This window comes from Panulirus ornatus, chromosome 7 (assembly GCF_036320965.1).
Source record: "Panulirus ornatus isolate Po-2019 chromosome 7, ASM3632096v1, whole genome shotgun sequence".
Taxonomy (NCBI): domain Eukaryota; kingdom Metazoa; phylum Arthropoda; class Malacostraca; order Decapoda; family Palinuridae; genus Panulirus; species Panulirus ornatus.
The window spans coordinates 89,771-112,213 of NC_092230.1; the positions used below are offsets into that span (position 1 = coordinate 89,771).

The following is a 22,443-nucleotide window of genomic DNA, read 5'->3' on the forward strand; positions in this document are numbered from 1 at the left end:
ACTTTTCCAAACTCAGTCACCAGCTTCTGCAGTTTCTCACATGAATCAGCCACCAGCGCTGTATCATCAGCGAACAACAACTGACTCACTTCCCAAGCTCTCTCATCCCCAATTGATAGATTACGTTTTAAAAGTATTGTCTGGGGGTGGGTTGGGCCATTTCTTTCGTCTGTTTCCTTGCGCTACCTCGCAAACGCGGGAGACAGCGACAAAGCAAAAAAAAAAAAAAAATCTGTGTGTATATATATGTATACGTTGGGATGTATAGGTATGTATATTTGCGTGTGTGGACGTGTATGTATATACATATGTATGTGGGTGGGTTGGGCCATTCTTTAGTCTGTTTCCGTGCGCTACCTCGCTAACGCGGGAGACAGCGACAAAGCAAAATGAATAAATAAATATATAAGATACGAAAGAGAACCGAAATTGAAAAGCTATACAAAATCATAAATTGAATTCCTGGGCGGCTCTGGGTTGGAACATTAAATCATAAGAGAAGGTTGATGCGCTGTCCTTCCAAAATGACTTCATGAGTGAGCGGAGTCAGGCTGTTAATGTTTCAGAGCACCGCCCACCAGTGACGTCACCCAGGAGAAGCGTAGCATCTCTCCCTTGTGATTCACTGTTCCAATTCAAATCCGCCAAAGCGCTCGCTCAATCAAACCATAGATATATAGTCCAACCTCCCAGGAAATTTAGCTTATGTGTCGTCTGTTTGTGTAGAATATAACACAATATACTTAGGCGTAGAGAATCTATTATTGCACATTAAATAAAAATAATTGATATATACTCCACTTTCTTATGTAAGGCGCTCCATGTTGGATACAGGATGATGAATACGTCTTCTTTGTTAGACGTAACATATGATAAGGAAAAGCTCACCATTCAGCGTTTCCTGCGAACAGACAAGAGTGGCCTTTGATAGTAAAAAAAACATTCAATATATCATATCAAAATACATTCAACTTATGGGTAGAGTTCGTGTTTTTAAAAGATTGTCTGGATATGAAAGAGACCTGAAAATGAAAGGCTAGACAAAAAATCATAGAAGAAATTTCTGAGCGGAACTGAGTTGGAACAGTAAATATACTGGCCTTCCAATGTGACGTCTAAGTGGGCGGAGTCAGACTGTTGTTAATGTTCAGAGCACCGCTCACCAGTGACGTCACCAGGAGCAGCATAGCACCTCTCTTATGATTTACAGTTCCAATTTACATCCGCCAAAAGCGCTCACTCACCAAACCGCCCAGGAAATTCAGTTTATGTTGTCGTGTGGTTGTGTGGAGTAAAACACTATATACTATGACGTAGAGAACCTATTGCACATTAAAGATGATAAGAAACTTTTTAATTCATCATATACTCTCCATTTCCTTATGCAAGGCGCTCAATGTTGGCTTTTCCCTCTTGATATTCATATAGGAAGTCATGAAGTACGCCATCGATGCTAGATGTATTAGATATTTTTGTTCCTGTGTGCCGAAGGTGCAAAACTACTCCAACAGTTTAATGTGTGGACAGACATACTATGCAAGAATGATGATTACTTCTCTGATATATATATATATATATATATATATATATATATATATATATATATATATATATATATATATATATATATATGTTGTTGGAACCACTATTCCTTCAAACATGCCCATTTTTGCTTTCCGGGATGATGTTCTCGACTTCCACACATTCTTCAACGCTCCTGCAACGTTCGTCCCCTCCCCCACCATATGACTCACTTCAGCTTCCATGGTTCTATCCGCTGCCAAATCCACTCCCAGATATCTAAAACACTTCACTTCCTCCAGTTTTTCTCCATTCAAATTAACCTCCCATTTGACTTGTCCCTCAACCCTACTGTACCTTGCTCTTATTCACATTTACTCTAAGCTTTCTTCTTTCACACACTCTACCAAACTCAGTCACCAGCTTCTGCTGTTTCTCACACGAATCAGCCTGTATCATGTATCATTCGCTGTATCATCAGCGAACAACAACTGACTCACTTCCCAAGCTCTCTCATCCACAACAGACTGCATACTTGCCCCTCTTTCCAAAACTCTTGCATTCATCTCCTTAACAACCCCATCCATAAACAAATTAAACAACCAATTTAGACATCACACACCCCTGCCGCAAACCAACATTCACTGAGAACCAATCGCTTTCCTCTCTTCCTACACGTACACATGCCTTACATCCTCGATAAAAACTTTTCACTGCTTCTAACAACTTGCCTCCCACACCATATATCCTTAATACCTTCCACAGAACATCTCTATCAACTTTATCTTATGCCTTCTCCAGATCCATAAATGCTACATACAAATCCATTTGCTTTTCTAAGTATTTCTCACATATATTCTTCAATGCAAACACCTGATCCACATATCCTCTACAACTTCTGAAACCACACTGCTCTTCCCCAATCTGATGCTCTATACATGCCTTCACCCTCTCAATCAATACCCTCCCATATAATTTCCCAGGAATACTCAACAAACTTATACCTCTGTAATTTGAGCACTCACTTTTATCCCCTTTGCCTTTGTACAATGGCACTATGCAAGCATTCTACCAATCCTTAGGCACCTCACCGTGAGTCATACATACATTAAATAACCTTACCAACCAGTCAACAATAGTCACCCCTTTTTTAATAAATTCCACTGCAATACCATCCAAACCCGCTGCCTTGCCAGCTTTCATCTTCCACAAAGCTTTTACTATCTCTTTTCTGTTTACCAAATCATTCTCCCTAACCCTCTCACTTTGCTCCCCACCTCGACCAAAACACCCTATATCTGCCACTCTATCATCAAACACATTAAAAAAAACCTTCAAAATGCTCACTCCATCCCCTTCTCACATCACCACTACTTGTTATCACCTCCCTATTAGCCCCCTTCACTGAAGTTCCCAGTTGTTCCCTTGTCTTACGCACTTTATTTACCTCCTTCCAAAACATCTTTTTATTCTCCCTAAAATTTAATGATACTCTCTCACCCCAACTCTCATTTGCCCTCTTTTTCACCTCTTGCACCTTTCTCTTGCCCTCCTGCCTCTTTTTTTTATACATCTCCCAGTCATTTGCATTATTTCCCTACAAAAATCGTCCAAATGCCTTTCTCTTCTCTTTCACTAATAATCTTTCTTCTTCCCACCACTCACTACCCTCTCTGATCTGCCCACCTCCCACGCTCCTCATGCCACAAGCATCTTTTGCGCAAGCCATCACTGCTTCCCTAAATACATCCCATTCCTCCCCCACTCCCCTTACGTCCTTTGTTCTCACTTTTTTTTTTCCATTCTGTACTCAGTCTCTCCTGGTACTTCCTCACACAAGTCTCCTTCCCAAGCTCACTTACTCTCACCTCTCTCTTCACCCCAGCATTTTCTCATCTTTTCTGAAAACCTCTACAAATTTTCACCTTCGCCTCCACAAGATCATGATCAGACATCACTCCAGTTGCACCTCTCAGCACATTAACATCTAAAAGTCTCTCTTTCGCGCGCCTATCAATTAACACGTAATCCAGTAACGCTCTCTGGCCATCTCTCCTACTTACATACGTATACTTATGTATATCTCTCTTTTTAAACCAGGTATTCTCAATCACCAGTCTTTTTTCAGCACATAAATCTACAAGCTCTTCACCATTTCTATTTACAACACTGAACACCCCATGTACATCAATCATTCCCTCAACTGCCACATTACTCACCTTTGCATTCGAATCACCCGTCACTATAACCCGGTTTCGTGCATCAAAACTACTGACACACTCACTCAGCTGCTCCCAAAACACTTGCCGCTCATGATCTTTCTTCTCATGCCCAGGTGCATATACACCAATAATCACCCATCTCTATCTATCAACTTTCAGTTTTACCCATATCAGAGTATACTTTCTTACACTCTATCACATACTCCCACCACTCCTGTTTCAAGAGTAGTGCTACTCCTTCCCTTGCTCTTGTCCTCTCACAAACCTCTGGCTTTACTCCTAAGACATTCCCAAACCACTCTTCCCCTTTACCCTTGAGCTTCGTTTGACTCAGAGCCAAAACATCCAGTTTCCTTTCCTCAAACATTCTACCTCTCTCTCCTTTTTTTCTCATCTTGGTTACATCCACACACATTTAGACACCCCAATCTGATTCTTCGAGGAGGATTAGCACTCCCCTCTTGACTCCTTCTTCTGTTTCCCCTTTTATAAAGTTAAAATACAAGGAGGGGAGGGTTTCCAGCCACCCGCTCCCGTCCCCTTTAGTCGCCTTCTACGACACGTGAGGAATGCGTGGAAAGTATTCTTTCTCCCCTATCCCTAGGGATATTAGAATGTTATATGGTTGCGAGGCGTGGGCTGTAGATGGAGTTGTGTGGAGGAGGGTGGATGTGCTGGAAATGAGATGTTTGAGGACAATATGTGGAGTGAGGTGGTTTGATCGAGTAAGTAATAGTAGGGTAAGAGAGATGTGCGGTAATAAAAAGAGTGTGGTTGAAAGAGCAGAAAAGGGTGTTTTGAAATGGTTTAGTCACATGGAGAGAATGTTAGACTTAAGCAACGTAAATATAGTATAAGAACGGGACAAGAATCAAATGCCTTGCTTAATCACGCTAAAAACTATGATTATTGTATTGACTGGAGTAATGCCATCTCAGTTATTAACTCTAACTCTGTTACCACGAGAAATATCATTGAATCTTCTATTATTAGACACACAAACAATTATAATCTTAATATCAGTGATGGTCTATACAAATTAGATAACAATATTGTTGATAAAACTTGTAAAATGATAAGTTTATGAACGCTCGATATATGTCTTGGACAATCACATGTTTACCAAATGGCGCCGTAGCTTCGTCTCTTCGATGTATATCAACTGACTGTTATATTTCTCTATTGTGTCTCCCCTGATGATGTGATTATTACACGAAAGTGCACTTGGGAACTTTTCGTGTTTCATTTTCCCCGTGGACTCATAGGAATATCTTGATCACGCGCAAAATTGTGATCCTTTCCAATATATATATATATATATATATATATATATATATATATATATATATATATATATATATATATATATATATATCTTTTCTTTCAAACTATTCGCCATTTCCCGCGTTAGCGAGGTAGCGTTAAGAATAGAGAACTGAACCTTTTAGGGAATATCCTCACCTGGCCCCCTTCTCTGTTACTTCTTTTGGAAAAAAAAAAAAAAAAGAGGGGAGGATTTCCAGCCCCCCGCTCCCTCCCCTTTTAGTCGCCTTCTACGACACGCAGGGAATACGTGGGAAGTATTCTTTCTCCCTTATCCCCAGGGATATATATATATATATATATATATATATATATATATATATATATATATATATATATATATATATATATATATATATATAAACCTCCAACAGCCATGATCGAACCCATCGTGTCACGTTGGTGAGCAACGGGGTCCACACCGTGAGACGAAGGGTATTCGAGTACATAGTATTCGAATAGTCATTTCCCTATTAGGGGCCATTATAGCCTAGCAGTAACGCTCCCGCCTGTTGCACAGGGGTCCCGGGTTCGATCCTGGCTGTTGGAGGTTTGTATGTTCTATGAAGGTGCGCCTTCATATGCACTTTGTTCGTATTCATATACCCCCGCGTTGTACAGTTAGGTTCGGTAAGATGCTGGCTGTGTGAGCCTGATGGGAAATGACCGGTGTAGGCCCCGTTGCTCACCGACGTGAGACGAAGGGTATTCGAGTACATAGTGGATGTGTTGGAAATGAGATGTTTGAGGACAATATGTGGCGTGATGAGGTGGTTTGATCGAGTAAGTAATGAAACAGTAAGAGAGATGTGTGGTAATAAAGATTGTGGTTGAGAGAGCAGAAGAGGGTGTATTGAAATGGTTTGGTCGCATGGAGAGAATGGGTAAGGATAGATTGACAAAGAGGATATATGTGTCAGAGGTGGAGGGAACGAGAAGTTGGAGACCAAATTGGAGGTGGAAGGATGGAGTGAAATAGATTTTGAGCGATGGGGGCCTGAACATACAGGAGGGTGAAAGGCTTCAAGGACTAGAATGAATTGAAACGATGTGGTATCCGGGGTCGACGTGCTGTTAATGGATTGAACCAGGGCATGTGAAGTATCTGGGGTAAGCCATGGAAAGTTCAGTGGGGCCTGGATGTGGAAAGGGAACTGTGGTTTCGGTGCATTACACATGACAGCTAGAGACTGAGTGTGAACGAATGTGGCTTTTGTTGTGTTTTCCTAGTGCTACCTCGCGCGCACGCAGGTGGGGGGGGGGGGGGTGCCATTTCATGTGTATTGGGGTGGCGGCAGAATGGATGAAGACAGCATATATGAATATGTACATGTGTATATGTCTGTGTATGTATATGTATGTATACATTGAAATGTATAGGTATGTATATGTGCGTGTGTGGGCGTTTATGTAGATACATGTGTATGTGGTGGGTTGGGGCATTCTTTCGTCTGTTTCCCTGCGCTACCTCGATAACACGGAAGACAGCGGCAAAGTATAATAAATAAATTGATAAATAAATAAATAGATAAATAAAAAAAAATGAAGGTAGCGAGGTAGCGCCAGGAAACAGACGAAGAATGACCCATCCACTCATATACACATATATACACATAAACGCCCACGTACGCACATACACATACATATACATATCAACATATGCATACATATACGAACACACACAGACATTAACATATATACATATGCACATATTCATAATTGCTTGCCTTCATCCATTTCTGGCGCTACCCCGCCCCACAGGAAACAGCGACGCTATCCCCGCTTCAGCGAGGTAGCGCCAGGAAAACGGAAACAAAAGTCCACATTCGTTCATATTCAGTCTCTAGCTGTCATGTGTGATGCACCGAAACTAAAGCTCCCTATCCACATCCAGGTCACACAGACCTTTCCTTGGTTTACCCAAGACGTTTCATATGCACTGATTCAGTCCACTGACAGCACGTCGAAGCCGGTATACCACATCGTTCCAATTCACTCTGTTCCTTGCACGCTTCCCACCCTCCTGTATGTTCAGGCCCCATCGCTCAAAATATTTTTCACTCCATCCTTCCACCTCCAACTTGGTCTTCCGCTTCCCCTTCTTCCCTCCACATCTGACACATATATCCTCTTTGTCAACCTTTCCTCACTCATTCTCTCCGTAAGTCCAAACCATTTCAACACACCCTCTTCCGTTCTCTCAACCACACTCTTTTTATTTCCACACATCCCTCTTATCCTTTTATTACTTACTCGATCAAACTACCTCCCACCAAATATAGTCCTCAGGCATTTCATTTCCAACACATCTATCCTCCTCCGTGCAACTCTATCTATAGCCCATGCCTCACAACCATATCATATTGTTGGAACTACTCCTCCTTCAAACATACCCACTTTTTGCTCTCCGAGATAACGTTCTCTCCTTCCACACATCTACATCGCACCCAAAACCTTCGCCCCCTCCCTCACCCAGTGACTCAATTCTGCTTCCATGGTTCCATTCGCTGCTATGTATACTCCCAGATATCTGACATACTTCACAACTAACTTGTATCTCAACCCTGCTGAACCTAATAACCTTGCTCTTATTCACATTTACTCTCAACTTTCTCTTTCACACACTTTTCCAAACTCAGCCACTAACATCTGCAGTTTCTCACTCGAATCATCCAACAGTTCTGTATCATCGGCTAACAACTGACTCACTTCTCAGACCTTCTCATCCCCAACAGACTGCATACTCTCCCCTCTTTCCAAAACTCTTACATTTACCTTCCTAACCACCTCATCCATTAACAAATTAAACAACCATTGGGACATCACACATCCCTGCCGCAGACCTACCTTCACTGGGAACCAATCACTCTCCTCTCTTCCTATTCATACTTCCTACTCGTTCTTTTATGAGCAGTAAAATTTTTGGAACTTAACATGGAACAAAGTGAATGTGGTTGCATTTTCATTTTAGCCTTTGAAAAAGAATTGTGAGCAGGGGTAAAGATGATTTCACAAGAAACAGCCTGTGCAGCTTGTGATCCATGCCAGAGTCAAATATTCCTTTAGGTAAGTGCTATGATACTTATCATAGTGACCTATTCCCCAGTACCCACTTGGCTTATACCTCCATACTTGACTTGTATGGGCATATGTCTCATTTAGAATTAGTAATCTCACAGATGTCTTATTGTTCGTTATGTTCTTAATATATTCCATTTTTTTCAGATACCTTCATTTTTGATCAAGAGATAATACACTGGGAATTGGGAGATTTCAGGTATGGAATAGTTTGATATATATCTATGATAGATATAAGAATTTATTTGTGAAGCGGCTTGAAAGATTATTTCATGTCCATATTACTTTTGTTATATATCATCAAGTATCAACACTACTATCCTTACTGATTATATCTTAGGGATTGTAAGTACTCGCTTCAACACTCCTGTCTTTATTGGTTATTTCTCAGAGATTGTAAGTACTTGCTCAATTTTGAGAGAAGTTGGTCTTACGGTTACACATAATCTTTATTGTGTTCATCTTCAAGAGCAGGAGTATCCATCACATAAACCATGGGCATTTGACCAATGTTTGGCTCTTGCAGCCCAAGAATGAAAGACGAGAAAAATTATTATAAATAATGAGATAAGAAAGATTGTAAGTAATAATCATAAGTATGAGGAGAAATAACCTGTGCATTGAACTACAGCATATACAGTGCAGAGATTTATGTAACTATTATGTACTGAATTACAACTTTGTACATTGATTCTGCATGTACTACCTGTAGCGTTCTAGCTAAGATCTCGTAAAAGTCACGTCATAAATTCTTTGTCAGAAATTTTTCTTATGTATAATCAAAAAATGATAGGAAAATTACTAGAAATATTTCTAAAAAGCTGAAGCAATATCATAATTCTGTAGATATTTATTCAGAGGCTAGTGAAAACCTGAATGGAAATGACTGCCGAGTTAAAATTTTTTTTTCCCTCAGTCTCTATATTTCCAGACACCATAACATATATTATTGTACATAAAAACAAATACGAAATATACTTCCGAAAGTATTTTTGGTTAAGCAATTGAATTATGCTACTTTTAAAAAACTAATAAGAAGTAAGGTGTTCAATAAAAAGGATATTATTTTAAATAGATCTTAGTAATACGAACCTCTTTAAAGTTATCATCAGAAGTTTATGTTTTGTTTGGGCGGGACGGAAGACAACTTTACAAAATGTTACGGTGTTAATGTATCAATAGGTGAGTACTGAAATCATTTTGATATAAATGATATCAAAGGATAACGTTACTGTGGTCTCACTTGCAACTTCATTTAATGAGTAAAGCGTAGGGGCGAATGTTTTGAGAAATTGGACGCTGATTTACCTAGGGGCTGATACATAACAAGGTTTAAATTTTAGAGTATTTTAGAAGTATAGTTTAGGAAAGCTACTGAGGGTTTGTAATGGGGCTGATGTGGTGACCAAAATGAACTTAAGGCTGTGGGTAGTTATGGGTAGCTTTAGCAGGGATCCTAAATAGCCAAGCCCTCGGATTAGGGGTTACCATATGTTAGTTAATTTGTTTTTCTATTAACATCGTTTTATTCATTCAGATCATCTTTATAGGCGTAAAAACCCATATTTACTTATTACAATTTAACTGTAATGAAACTGAAAAGTATTTTAGGGAGGTCAGAATTAGATTAAACGGAAATCACAAGAAATTGCAAGATTCCCCTTTATCTTGTTCATATATGAAACAGTTACATCTGCTTTTACATGGATTAACCTTACATTTACCCTGTTCATATCCCTCCCGACTAACGACAAAGAATATAAGGGTATTTTGCTAGTTTAGCTTCGTATCAAAATAGCTCATGATATTAAGTAACTTTGTTTTACAATGGTAATATATAATGCTCAGAAACTAGAGTAAAAGTTGCTGAAAACTATATTGTAGAAAACAAAAAAAAAGGTGATAATGGTAAAATATATTTTCTTATTATACTTCTTCGCCGTTTCCCGCGTTAGCGAGGTAGCGGCAGGAAACATGAAGAGCCATCTACTCATATACACGCATTTATTCCTACATGGACATACATGTACACATACATACATATACTTATTGACAAATTATATATATATATATATATATATATATATATATATATATATATATATATATATATATATTATATTTTTTTTTTTTTGTCGCTGTCTCCCGCGTTTGCGAGGTAGTGCAAGGTAACAGACGAAAGAAATGGCCCAACCCACCCCCATACACATGTATATACATACGTCCACACACGCAAATATACATACCTACACAGCTTTCCATGGTTTACCCCAGACGCTTCACATGCCCTGATTCAATTCACTGACAGCACATCAACCCCGGTATACCACATCGATCCAATTCACTCTATTCCTTGCCCTCCTTTCACCCTCCTGCATGTTCAGGCCCTGATCACACAAAATCTTTTTCTCTCCATCTTTCCACCTCCAATTTGGTCTCCCACTTCTCCTCGTTCCCTCCACCTCCGACACATATATCCTCTTGGTCAATCTTTCCTCACTCATTCTCTCCATGTGCCCAAACCATTTCAAAACACCCTCTTCTGCTTTCTCAACCACGCTCTTTTTCTTTCCACACATCTCTCTTACCCTTACGTTACTTACTCAATCAAACCACCTCACACCACACATTGTCCTCAAACATCTCATTTCCAGCACATCCATCCTCATGCGCACAACTCTATCCATAGCCCACGCCTCGCAACCATACAACATTGTTGGAACCACTATTCCTTCAAACATACCCATTTTTGCTTTCCGAGATAATGTTATCGACTTCCACACATTCATCAAGGCTCCCAGAATTTTCGCCCCCTCCCCCACCCTATGATCCACTTCCGCTTCCATGGTTCCATCCGCTGCCAGATCCACTCCCAGATATCTAAAACACTTTACTTCCTCCAGTTTTTCTCCATTCAAACTTACCTCCCAATGGACTTGACCCTCAACCCTACTGTACCTAATTACCTTGCTCTTATTCACATTTACTCTTAACTTTCTTCTTTCACACACTTTACCAAACTCAGTCTCCAGCTTCTCCAGTTTCTCACATGAATCAGCCACCAGCGCTGTATCATCAGCGAACAACAACTGACTTACTTCCCAAGCTCTCTCATCCCCAACAGACATCATACTTGCCCCTCTTTCCAAAACTCTTGCATTCACCTCCCTAACAACCCCATCCATAAACAAATTAAACAACCATGGAGACATCACACACCCCTGCTGCAAACCTACATTCACTGAGAACCAATCACTTTCCTCTCTTCCTACATGTACACATGCCTTACATCCTCAATAAAAACTTTTCACTGCTTCTAACAACTTGCCTCCCACACCATATATTCTTAATACCTTCCACAGAGCATCTCTATCAACTCTATCATATGCCTTCTCCAGATCCATAAATGCTACATACAAATCCATTTGCTTTTCTAAGTATTTCTCACATACATTCTTCAAAGCAAACACCTGATCCACACATCCTCTACCACTTCTGAAACCACACTGCTCTTCCCCAATCTGATGCTCTGTACATGCCTTCACCCTCTCAATCAATACCCTCCCATATAATTTACCAGGAATACTCAACAAACTTATACCTCTGTAATTTGAGCACTCACTCTTATCCCCTTTGCCTTTGTACAATGGCACTGTGCACGCATTCCGCCAATCCTCAGGCACCTCACCATGAGTCATACATACATTAAATAACCTTACCAACCAGTCAGTGATAGTCGCCCCCTTTTTTAATAAATTCCACTGCAATACCATCCAAACCTGCTGCCTTGCCGGCTTTCATCTTCTGCAAAGCTTTTACTACCTCTTCTCTGTTTACGATATCAAATATATATATATATATATATATATATATATATATATATATATATATATATATATATATATATATATCTATATATAGGGGACGGGAGCGGGGGGCCAGAAATCCTCCCCTCCTTGTATATTTTTTTTTAACTTTCTAAAATGGGAAACAGAAGAAGGAGTCACGCGGGGAGTGCTCATCCTCCTTGAAGGCTCAGACTGGGGTGTCTAAATGTGTGTGGATGTAACCAAGATGTGAAAAAAAGGAGAGATAGGTAGTATGTTTGAGGAAAGGAACCTGGATGTTTTGGCTCTGAGTGAAACGAAGCTCAAGGGTAAAGGGGAAGAGTGGTTTGGGAAGGTCTTGGGAGTAAAGTCAGGGGTTAGTGAGAGGACAAGAGCAAGGGAAGGAGTAGCAGTACTCCTGAAACAGGAGTTGTTGGAGTATGTGATAGAATGTAAGAAAGTAAATTCTCGATTAATATGGGTAAAACTGAAAGTTGATGGAGAGAGATGGGTGATTATTGGTGCATATGCACCTGGGCATGAGAAGAAAGATCATGAAAGGCTAGTGTTTTGGGAGCAGCTGAATGAGTGTGTTAGTGGTTTTGATGCACGAGACCGGGTTATAGTGATGGGTGATTTGAATGCAAAGGTGAGTAATGTGGCAGTTGAGGGAGTAATTGGTATACATGGGGTGTTCAGTGTTGTAAATGGAAATGGTGAAGAGCTTGTAGATTTATGTGCTGTGTATATATATATATTTATGTTGAGATGTATCCATATGATCCTGGTGACATCCATCCCCTTTTACTGAAAAAGCATGTCTCTGAACCTTTACCTTTGCTTGTTTGTCTGATCTGTTTTTTAAAAACCTCAATTTTTCCTTCCTTGAAAGCATGCATTGATACACCCCACTCCTAAGAAGGATGACCATTCTAACCCCTGTAATTGTAGTTCTGTTGCTTTGACATCTATCATTTCCAAAGTCCATGAATCCCTCCTCAACTGCCATATCATCAGACATCTTGAATCTCAGTTTCCTCTCTGATCACCAATATAGCATCCATTAAATTAGATGAGATCCACTGGTGATTTATCTTACAAATGTCTGTTCATCATCCCCAAGAGATATTGGGGAATTCTTTGTAGTTGCTTTTGTTACATCCAAAGCTTTTGACAAGGTGTGGCATTGGAGTCTCATTTCTAAGCTTCCTTCTTGGGTTTCCTTTCCCTCACTTTACCCCTTCATATCTAGCTTCTTCTCTGGTTAATCTGTCTCCATGGTTGTTGATAGATCTGCTTATTCCTCATTCTCTATCAGCGGCAGTGCCCTTCAAAGATTCTATCCTGTCTCCTACACTGTTTCTTTCTTTCTATGAACAATTTACCTTCTACAAATAACCAAATGCATTCATACACTGATGACGCAACAATGCATTCCTCCACAATCTTCAAGTCTGCTCCTTTTCCTCTCACTTTATCTGCATCTCATCTCGACACAACTTCCATTATGAACTTGGACTTGGATAGTATTTCTCAGTAGGGTAGATAAGATGTTAAGTTAATGCCTCCAAGGCCCATTTTCTCTCCATCTCTTAGTAGAAAATTCCTCACAGTTTTCCCCTCTCCTTTGACAGGTCTGTAATCCACCTCTCAATGAACATATTTGGTATTACTATAACATCCACACTATCTTAGAAATCCCACATCATGGAAATGGCTAAGTTTGCCTTTAAGAAATTGGGAATCTTGCTTAGATGTTGATATTTCTTTTTTTACAAACAGTTGCTCCATTCATACAAAGGACTGACCTATCCTTGTATGGAATACTACTGTCATGTCTGGAATGATTCTAAGCTCTGTATCCTTACTTGATAGTTGATTTGAAAGTGGTCTGACTTATCAACTCTCAAGTCCTGAGCCACTTGCTGTATGCTGCAATGTTAGTTCACTTTCCTTCTGTATGTATATCTTTGGTTTTTGCTCCCAAGAGCTGTCTTCTTGTCTACCCCCACCACTAGCTAGACCATGCAGTACTCAGTATGCTGTTGTGTCAAATGATTACTGTTAGGCCATTGTCAACTCAAGGGTGGGCTGTTTTGGTACCTGTTTCTTTCCCTACACCTCAGAGCTTTGGAAATCTTCTGTCTTATGTCTTTCCCAATAACTCTGACCTGGCACATTTTAAAAGACAGGTTTTTCACTTCCTCCAAAGTTCATAGATACTCTCCCTTGTCTCATTTCCCTTTTGTTAACATTGCTATATTTCAATTAAAGCCTATCCTTGATATAGACTTTTTCTGTGACTGGAGCCTCTAACATGAAAAAATGATTCTGACCATCTAAAATCCCTTTTCTTAATTTATAAAGACCAGGTATCAAAATGATTTGTATGAATAAGATATAATGATTTTTATTTTTTTTTTTTTTTTTTGCTTTGTCGCTGTCTCCCGCGTTTGCGAGGTAGCGCAAGGAAACAGACGAAAGAAATGGCCCAACCCACCCCCATACACATGTATATACATACGTCCACACACGCAAATATACATACCTACACAGCTTTCCATGGTTTACCCCAGACGCTTCACATGCCTTGATTCAATCCACTGACAGCACGTCAACCCCGGTATACCACATCGCTCCAATTCACTCTATTCCTTGCCCTCCTTTCACCCTCCTGCATGTTCAGGCCCCGATCACACAAAATCTTATTCACTCCATCTTTCCACCTCCAATTTGGTCTCCCTCTTCTCCTCGTTCCCTCCACCTCCGACACATATATCCTCTTGGTCAATCTTTCCTCACTCATTCTCTCCATGTGCCCAAACCATTTCAAAACACCCTCTTCTGCTCTCTCAACCACGCTCTTTTTATTTCCACACATCTCTCTTACCCTTACGTTACTTACTCGATCAAACCACCTCACACCACACATTGTCCTCAAACATCTCATTTCCAGCACATCCATCCTCCTGCGCACAACTCTATCCATAGCCCACGCCTCGCAACCATACAACATTGTTGGAACCACTATTCCTTCAATTTTTATTATCATTTTATTATCATTGATTTTTATTATCATTTATATATGTATTATACTTTGTTGCTGTCTCCCACCTTAGCAAGGTAGCGCAAGGAAACAGACAAAAGAATGGCCCAACCCACCCACATACACATATACATACACTCCCGCACACGCACATATACATGCCTATACATTTCAGTGTATGCATACATATACATACACACATATACATATATACACATTTACATATTCATACTTGCTACCTTCATTTTTATAATTGAAGATCATGTATCATAGTAATTTCCATTCCAGGTTGAAGAATTTAAAAATGATGACTCAATACCTTCCTCTGGATGATCCAAGGGATAAAGGTCAAAGGTTGTACTCATCTCTGCTGATCCTTGGTTTGGATGCATCTGCTCTAGAGCACAGTTTGAGGACACCAGTAAACCAGGTGAAAATATTAATTGCATCCCAGAATTTATATGCATGAGCACTTACTATATTAATGTACTGCATATGTGTCCATTCACTGAGAGGTATAAGTTTGTTTAGTGAACCTGTTAAGTTGTATGGAAGAGTGGTGATTGAGAGGATGAAGGCATGTACAGAACATCAGAACAGGGAGGAACAGTGTGGTTTAAGGAGTAGTAGAGAATGTGTTGGAGATTGGGGAAACCAATATCCTTGGAAAGGGTGAATGGAGTGAAAATGGAAGTATTTAATGCAAATTGTGGGAAGGTGTGGAAGGAGGAATTGAATGGACAGGAATTAATGAAATATATCATGGAAGAGGGAAAGAAGGATGTGCAGTTGTGCTCACAAAAAATGTAAGAGGGTGTCACAGTGATCATGGATGTCATGGATCAAGAATATTGTGGGTTAAAGGAAAGATTAGAAATATGAAGGATGCATGGTTTTGTTTATATGAAAAATGTGTTAGGTACAGATGAAGTGAAGCATTTCTGGAGAAATTTGAATGACTGTATGATTAGGTTTGGGAAGAAGAAGGAGGCTGTAATAGGTGATATGAATGTGAATGTGAGATGTGATGAAATTGGCAAGATGGTTGGTGTGTGGGGAGCACTTAGAGTGAATAAGAATGGAAGTTATTTGATGGATGTCTGTGCTGAGATGGGTTTATTCCTCGCAAACACTTTTTCTTAAGGACAAGATGATTCACAGATGTTCATGGATTAGAAATGATGGAAGGGAAGAACAAATGGGTTTGATTGAATATGTGGCAGTGAATGAAAGGTTGTGCTAGATGCTGTAATTGTTTGAGGATTCTTTGGAGATTCTGATCATTTTGCAGTCCTTGTGGAGGTGAGGATCAAGGAGAAGTGGAAATTTGGCATAAGTTAGGATGGAAATAAAAGTTTTGGCAAGAGAAAACATGCATCAGAAAAAATGCGAGGAAGAGCATTAAAGAAAGGTGACAAAATGTTCAGATGAAAGTGCAGTAAATGTAGCAATGCAGTCAAGTGTAAATGTGGTGTTTAAAATGTTTCAAAAAATCTGTTAAATGTTATAGAAATAGTAGTTGGATACAAGGTTGTGAGATATAAGAATAAGAGTGGAAATGTAAGTTGGACGGATGAAATTAGAAATGCTTTTGAAGAGAACAAAAAGACATATGGTAGAGTATTCAAAAGGAATGAACCAGTGAAAGTTCAGCATAGGAAGAGGGAAGAATATAAGATGTGTAAGCCAAATGTTAAGAAGCTGACATAGGAAAGCAAAGAAAGACCAGATGAGGATTTTGAAAGAAAGTTTGGTAAAAAGCTGAAGGAAAATATGAAATTGCTCTGGAAGTAGGTGTGAAAGGAGAGTGGAAATTTAATGTGAGAAGTAAGGAAAGGGAATTACTGAATAAAAAAGAGGAAGTGAAAATATGATGGAAAGGGTATTTTGAAGAACTGATGAATGTTGGTGAAGATGAGGCAGCATTTGATACATGCATGGATATGGAGGATGAAAAGAAAAGGACACAAGTGCAGGGGCCTATAGCAAGGAGGGAGTTAAAAAGGGCTATAATGCAGCTGATTTTAAGAAAAGCACCTGGAGTGGATTACAGCTGAAAAGGTGAAGTATTGATGAGTAGGTGTGACAGAGTGGATGCATGTGGTAAGTAATTTAGTATGGAAGCAGAAGGTTGTGCCTGAGGACTGGGTGAAAGCTATCCTTAATTCAGAGGAAAAGGAGATAAGGATATATGTAGCAATTGTAAGGGAATCAGTCTGTTAAGTATACCAGGAAAAGTTTTGGAAGGTAAGTTTGAGTAGAGAAAAATTGGAGGAAGTGAGGTGTTATAGGTATCTGGGAGTGGACTTGGCAGCAAATGGAACTATGGAAGTGAAAATGAGTCATAAGATGAGGCGGGGTGAAGGGACTGGGAGTGATGAAGAATGTGTGGAAAGAGAGAACATTATCTCGGAGAGCAAAAATGGGTATGTTTGAAAGAATATTAGTTCCAGGAGTATTATATGGCTGTTAGGCATGGGCTATAGATATGGTTGTGTGGAAGGGGTGAATGTGTAGGAAAGGAAATGTTTGAGGACAGTAATGTGGTGTTAGGTGGTTTAATCAAATATGTAATGAAAGGGTAAGAGAGATGTGTGGTAACAAAAACAGTATGGCTGAGAGAGTAGAAGAGGGTGTGTTGAAATGGTTTGGACATATAGAGAGAATGAGTGGGGAAAGGTTGACAAAGAGGATATATGTGTCAGAGGTGTAGGGTAAAAGGATAAGCGGGAGACCAAATTGCAGGAGAAAGGATGAAGTGAAAGATTTTGAGCGATCAGGGCGTGAAAATGCAGGAGGGGGAAAGGCGTGCATGGAATAGAGGGAATTGGAATGATGTATACTGGGGTCCATGTGTTGTCAGTGGACTGAACCAAAGCATGTGAAACCTCCAGTGTAAACCTTGGGAAGGTCTTTGTGGCCTGGATGTGGATAGGGAGCTGTGGTTTCAGTGCATTTCCATGACAGCTAGAGAATGAGTGTGAGTAGATGTGGTCTTTCTTTGTCTGTTTCCTAGTGCTACCTCGCTGATGCAAGGGGGTGGCGATGTTGTTTCCTTTCGGGGAGGGTGGCGCCAGCAATGAATGAAGGCAAACAGGTATGAATGTTTTTTTTTTTTTTTTTTTTTTGCTTTGTCGCTGTCTCCCGCGTTTGCGAGGTAGCGCAAGGAAACAGACGAAAGAAATGGCCCAACCCACCCCCATACACATGTATATACATACGTCCACACACGCAAATGTACATACTTACACAGCTTTCCATGGTTTACCCCAGACGCTTCACATGCCCTGATTCAATCCACTGACAGCACGTCAACCCCGGTATACCACATCGATCCAATTCACTCTATTCCTTGCCCTCCTTTCACCCTCCTGCATGTTCAGGCCCCGATCACACAAAATCTTTTTCACTCCATCTTTCCACCTCCAATTTGGTCTCCCACTTCTCCTCGTTCCCTCCACCTCCGACACATATATCCTCTTGGTCAATCTTTCCTCACTCATTCTCTCCATGTGCCCAAACCATTTCAAAACACCCTCTTCTGCTCTCTCAACCACGCTCTTTTTATTTCCACACATCTCTCTTACCCTTACGTTACTTACTCGATCAAACCACCTCACACCACACATTGTCCTCAAACATCTCATTTCCAGCACATCCATCCTCCTGCGCACAACTCTATCCATAGCCCAAGCCTCGCAACCATACAAAATTGTTGGAACCACTATTCCTTCAAACATACCCATTTTTGCTTTCAGAGATAATGTTCTCGACTTCCACACATTCTTCAAGGCTCCCAGGATTTTCGCCCCCTCCCCCACCCTATGATCCACTTCCACTTCCATGGTTCCATCCGCTGCCAGATCCACTCCCAGATATCTAAAACACTTTACTTCCTCCAGTTTTTCTTCATTCAAACTTACCTCCCAGTTGACTTGACCCTCAACCCTACTGTACCTAATTACCTTGCTCTTATTCACATTTACTCTTAACTTTCTTCTTTCACACACTTTACCAAACTCAGTCACCAGCTTCTACAGTTTCTCACATGAATCAGCCACCAGCGCTCTATCATCAGCGAACAACAACTGACTCACTTCCCAAGCTCTCTCATCCCCAACAGACTTAATACTTGCCCCTCTTTCCAAAACTCTTGCATTCACCTCCCTAACAACCCCATCCATAAACAAATTAAACAACCATGGAGACATCACACACCCCTACCGCAAACCTACATTCACTGAGAACCAATCACTTTCCTCTCTTCCTACACGTACACATGCCTTACATCCTCGATAAAAACTTTTCACTGGATATGTACATGTGAATATATGTATATGTAGTACGCTTGAGGAAAGTGAGAGGCACGCATGAGAAAGAGTGAATTGGAGTGATGTCGTATACCAGGGTCTACATGCTGTCAATGGACTGAATCAGGGCGTGTGAATTGTCTGGGTTAAACCATGGAAAGGTCTGTGAGCCCTGGATGTGGAAAGGGAGATGTGGTTTTGGTGCATTACACATAACAGCTAGAGACTGAAGGTGAATGAATGTGGCCATTTTTCACCTGTTTTCCTGTCGCTACATCGCTGATGCAGGGGGTGGCAGTGGTGTTTCCTGTGGGGTGAGGTGGCGCTGAGAATGGATGAAGGCAGTCGAGTATGGATATGTACATGGGTAATATATGTATATGGCCTTGAATTTGTATGTATATATGTATATGTTGATATGTACATGTATGTATATGTACGTGTTTGGCCGTGTATGTATATATATATATGTATCATTTATGGATCTGGAGAAGGCATATGATAGAGTTGATAGAGATGCTCTGTGGAAGGTACTAAGAATATATGATGTGGGAGGCAAGTTGTTAGAAGCAGTGAAAAGTTTTTATCGAGGATGTAAGGCATGTGTACATGTAGGAAGAGAGGAAAGTGATTGGTTCTCAGTGAATGTAGGTTTGCAGCAGGGGTGTGTGATGTCTCCATGGTCGTTTAATTTGTTTATGGTTGGGGTTGTTAGGAAGGTGAATGCAAGAGTTTTGGAAAGAGGGGCAAGTATGAAGTCTGTTGGAGATGAGAGAGCTTGGGAAGTGAGTCAGTTGTTGTTTGCTGATGATACAGCGCTGGTGGCTGATTCATGTGAGAAACTGCAGAAGCTGGTGACTGAGTTTGGTAAAGTGTGTGAAAGAAGAAAGTTAAGAGTAAATGTGAATAAGAGTAAGGTTATTAGGTACAGTAGGGTTGAGGGTCAAGTCAATTGGGAGGTAAGTTTGAATGGAGAAAAACTGGAGGAAGTAAAGTGTTTTAGATATCTGGGAGTGGATCTGGCAGTGGATGGAACCATGGAAGCGGAAGTGAATCATAGGGTGGGGGAGGGGGCGAAAATCCTGGGAGCCTTGAAGAATGTTTGGAAGTCGATAACATTATCTCGGAAAGCAAAAATTGGGTATGTTTGAAGGAATAGTGGTTCCAACAATGTTGTATGGTTGCGAGGCGTGGGCTATGGATAGAGTTGTGCGGAGGAGGGTGGGTGTGGTGAAAATGAGATGTTTGATGACAGTATGTGGTGTGAGGTGGTTTGATCGAGTAAGTAATGTAAGGGTAAGAGAGATGTGTGGAAATAAAAAGAGCGTGGTTGAGAGAGCAGAAAAGGGTGTTTTGAAATGGTTTGGGCACATGGAGAGAATGAGTGAGGAAAGATTGACCAAGAGGATATATGTGTCGGAGGTGGAGGGAACGAGGAGAAGAGGGAGACCAAATTGGAGGTGGAAAGATGGAGTGAAAAAGATTTTGAGTGATCGGGGCCTGAACATGCAGGAGGGTGAAAGGCAGGCAAGGAATAGAGTGAATTGGATCGATGTGGTATACCGGGGTTGACGTGCTGTCAATGGATTGAATCAGGGCATGTAAAGTGTCTGGGGTAAACCATGGAAAGTTGTGTGGGGCCTGGATGTGGAAAGGGAGCTGTGGTTTTGGGCATTATTACATGACAGTAGAGACTGAGTGTGAACGAATGGGGCCTTTGTTATCTTTTCCTAGCGCTACCTCGCACACATGAGGGGGGAGGGGGATGTTATTCCATGTGTGGTGAGGTAGCGATGGGAATAAATAAAGGCAGACAGTATGAATTATGTACATATGTATATATGTATATGACTGTGTGTCTATATATATGTGTACATTGAGATGTATAGGTATGTATATTTGAGTGTGTGGACGTGTATGTATATACATTGTGTATGGGGTGGGTTGGGCCATTTCTTTCGTCTGTTTCCTTGCTCTACCTCGCAAATGTGGGAGACAGCAACAAAGCAAAATAAAATAGATAAATATGTGTATATGAATGGTTGGGTCTTTCCTTGTCTGTTTCCTGGCACTTCCTCTGTGCGGGAAACAGCAGTCAAGTATAATAGAATAAAAAGAATATAATGTGTGTGTGTATGCATTTATATATGTACATGTATGTGCTGGAATGTATGTATGTGTGTATATGAGTGGATGGGTCTTTCTTTGTCTGTTTCTTGGTGCTACCTCACTAATGTAGGAAATGGCAATCAAGTTTAAAAAGAAAAAATAGATTTGTTTGAAAACTCCTATATAAGGACTATTTTTCATGCTGAATTTGAATCTGGGGTTGAAATATATATTGGGGGATATTAAGGCTTGTAAGTAAGTAATTAATGTTACTCTTTTAGAAGATTCTGTGATTACTTGGTTCATATTTGTTGGTTATCTGCTTGCTTTGGGAAGCATTATAAGATATTTGCCATGATTATCTTAAGTATAGAAGTATTTCATTATGTAGCATTTCAGTTTTAAAATAAAAAGGTTTTTGGCCTAAAAAATTGCCTGAACTACTACTTCTAATTTTTGGTGCTTTTGTCAAGGTAATAGATTTGTTGGAAAACTTCTCCGTTAAAGGACTGTTTTTCATGCTGAATTCGACTTGGGGCTCAAAATTATTTTTGGGGAAATGAAGGCCTGCAAATAAATAAATCATTATTGCTCTTTTAGAAGATTGTGATTATTTGGTTCATATTTATCAGATATCTTTTTGCTAGGGAAGCGTTATTAGATATATTCAGTGATTATTTCAAGTATAGAAGGATTTTGTTATGTCATATTTCAGTTTCATAACAAAAAAGTTATTGGGCTAAAAGATTACCTGAAGTAGTACCTGCAATTTTTGATATTATTGTGAGGGTCTTAGCTTTGCTTGATTTCTCAGTATGAAGGCTATTTTTTATTTTGAATTTGAATGTCATTGAAATTTCTGTTGGGGAACATTAATGTTTGTAAATAATTAATTGTTACTCTTGTAGAGGATTCTGTGATTTTTTGGTTCATATTTATTGGGTATCTTTTGGCTTGGGGAAGCATTATGAGATATTTTCCATGATTTTTTTAAGTATGAAAGCATT

General features: G+C 40.1%; 1 protein-coding gene across 1 annotated transcript in view; it reads left to right on the top strand.

Moving 5' to 3' along the window:
* Positions 1-9,130: 9,130 nt before the first annotated feature.
* The window catches only part of LOC139749354 (uncharacterized), a 175,935-nt gene continuing 162,622 nt past the window's right edge, over positions 9,131-22,443 (top strand). The window contains exons 1-2 of the mRNA XM_071663072.1: positions 9,131-9,326; positions 15,306-15,447. Coding sequence (XP_071519173.1) covers positions 15,322-15,447 — 126 coding nt within the window. The 5' untranslated portion in view covers positions 9,131-9,326; positions 15,306-15,321. The remainder of the gene's footprint in view (positions 9,327-15,305; positions 15,448-22,443) is intronic.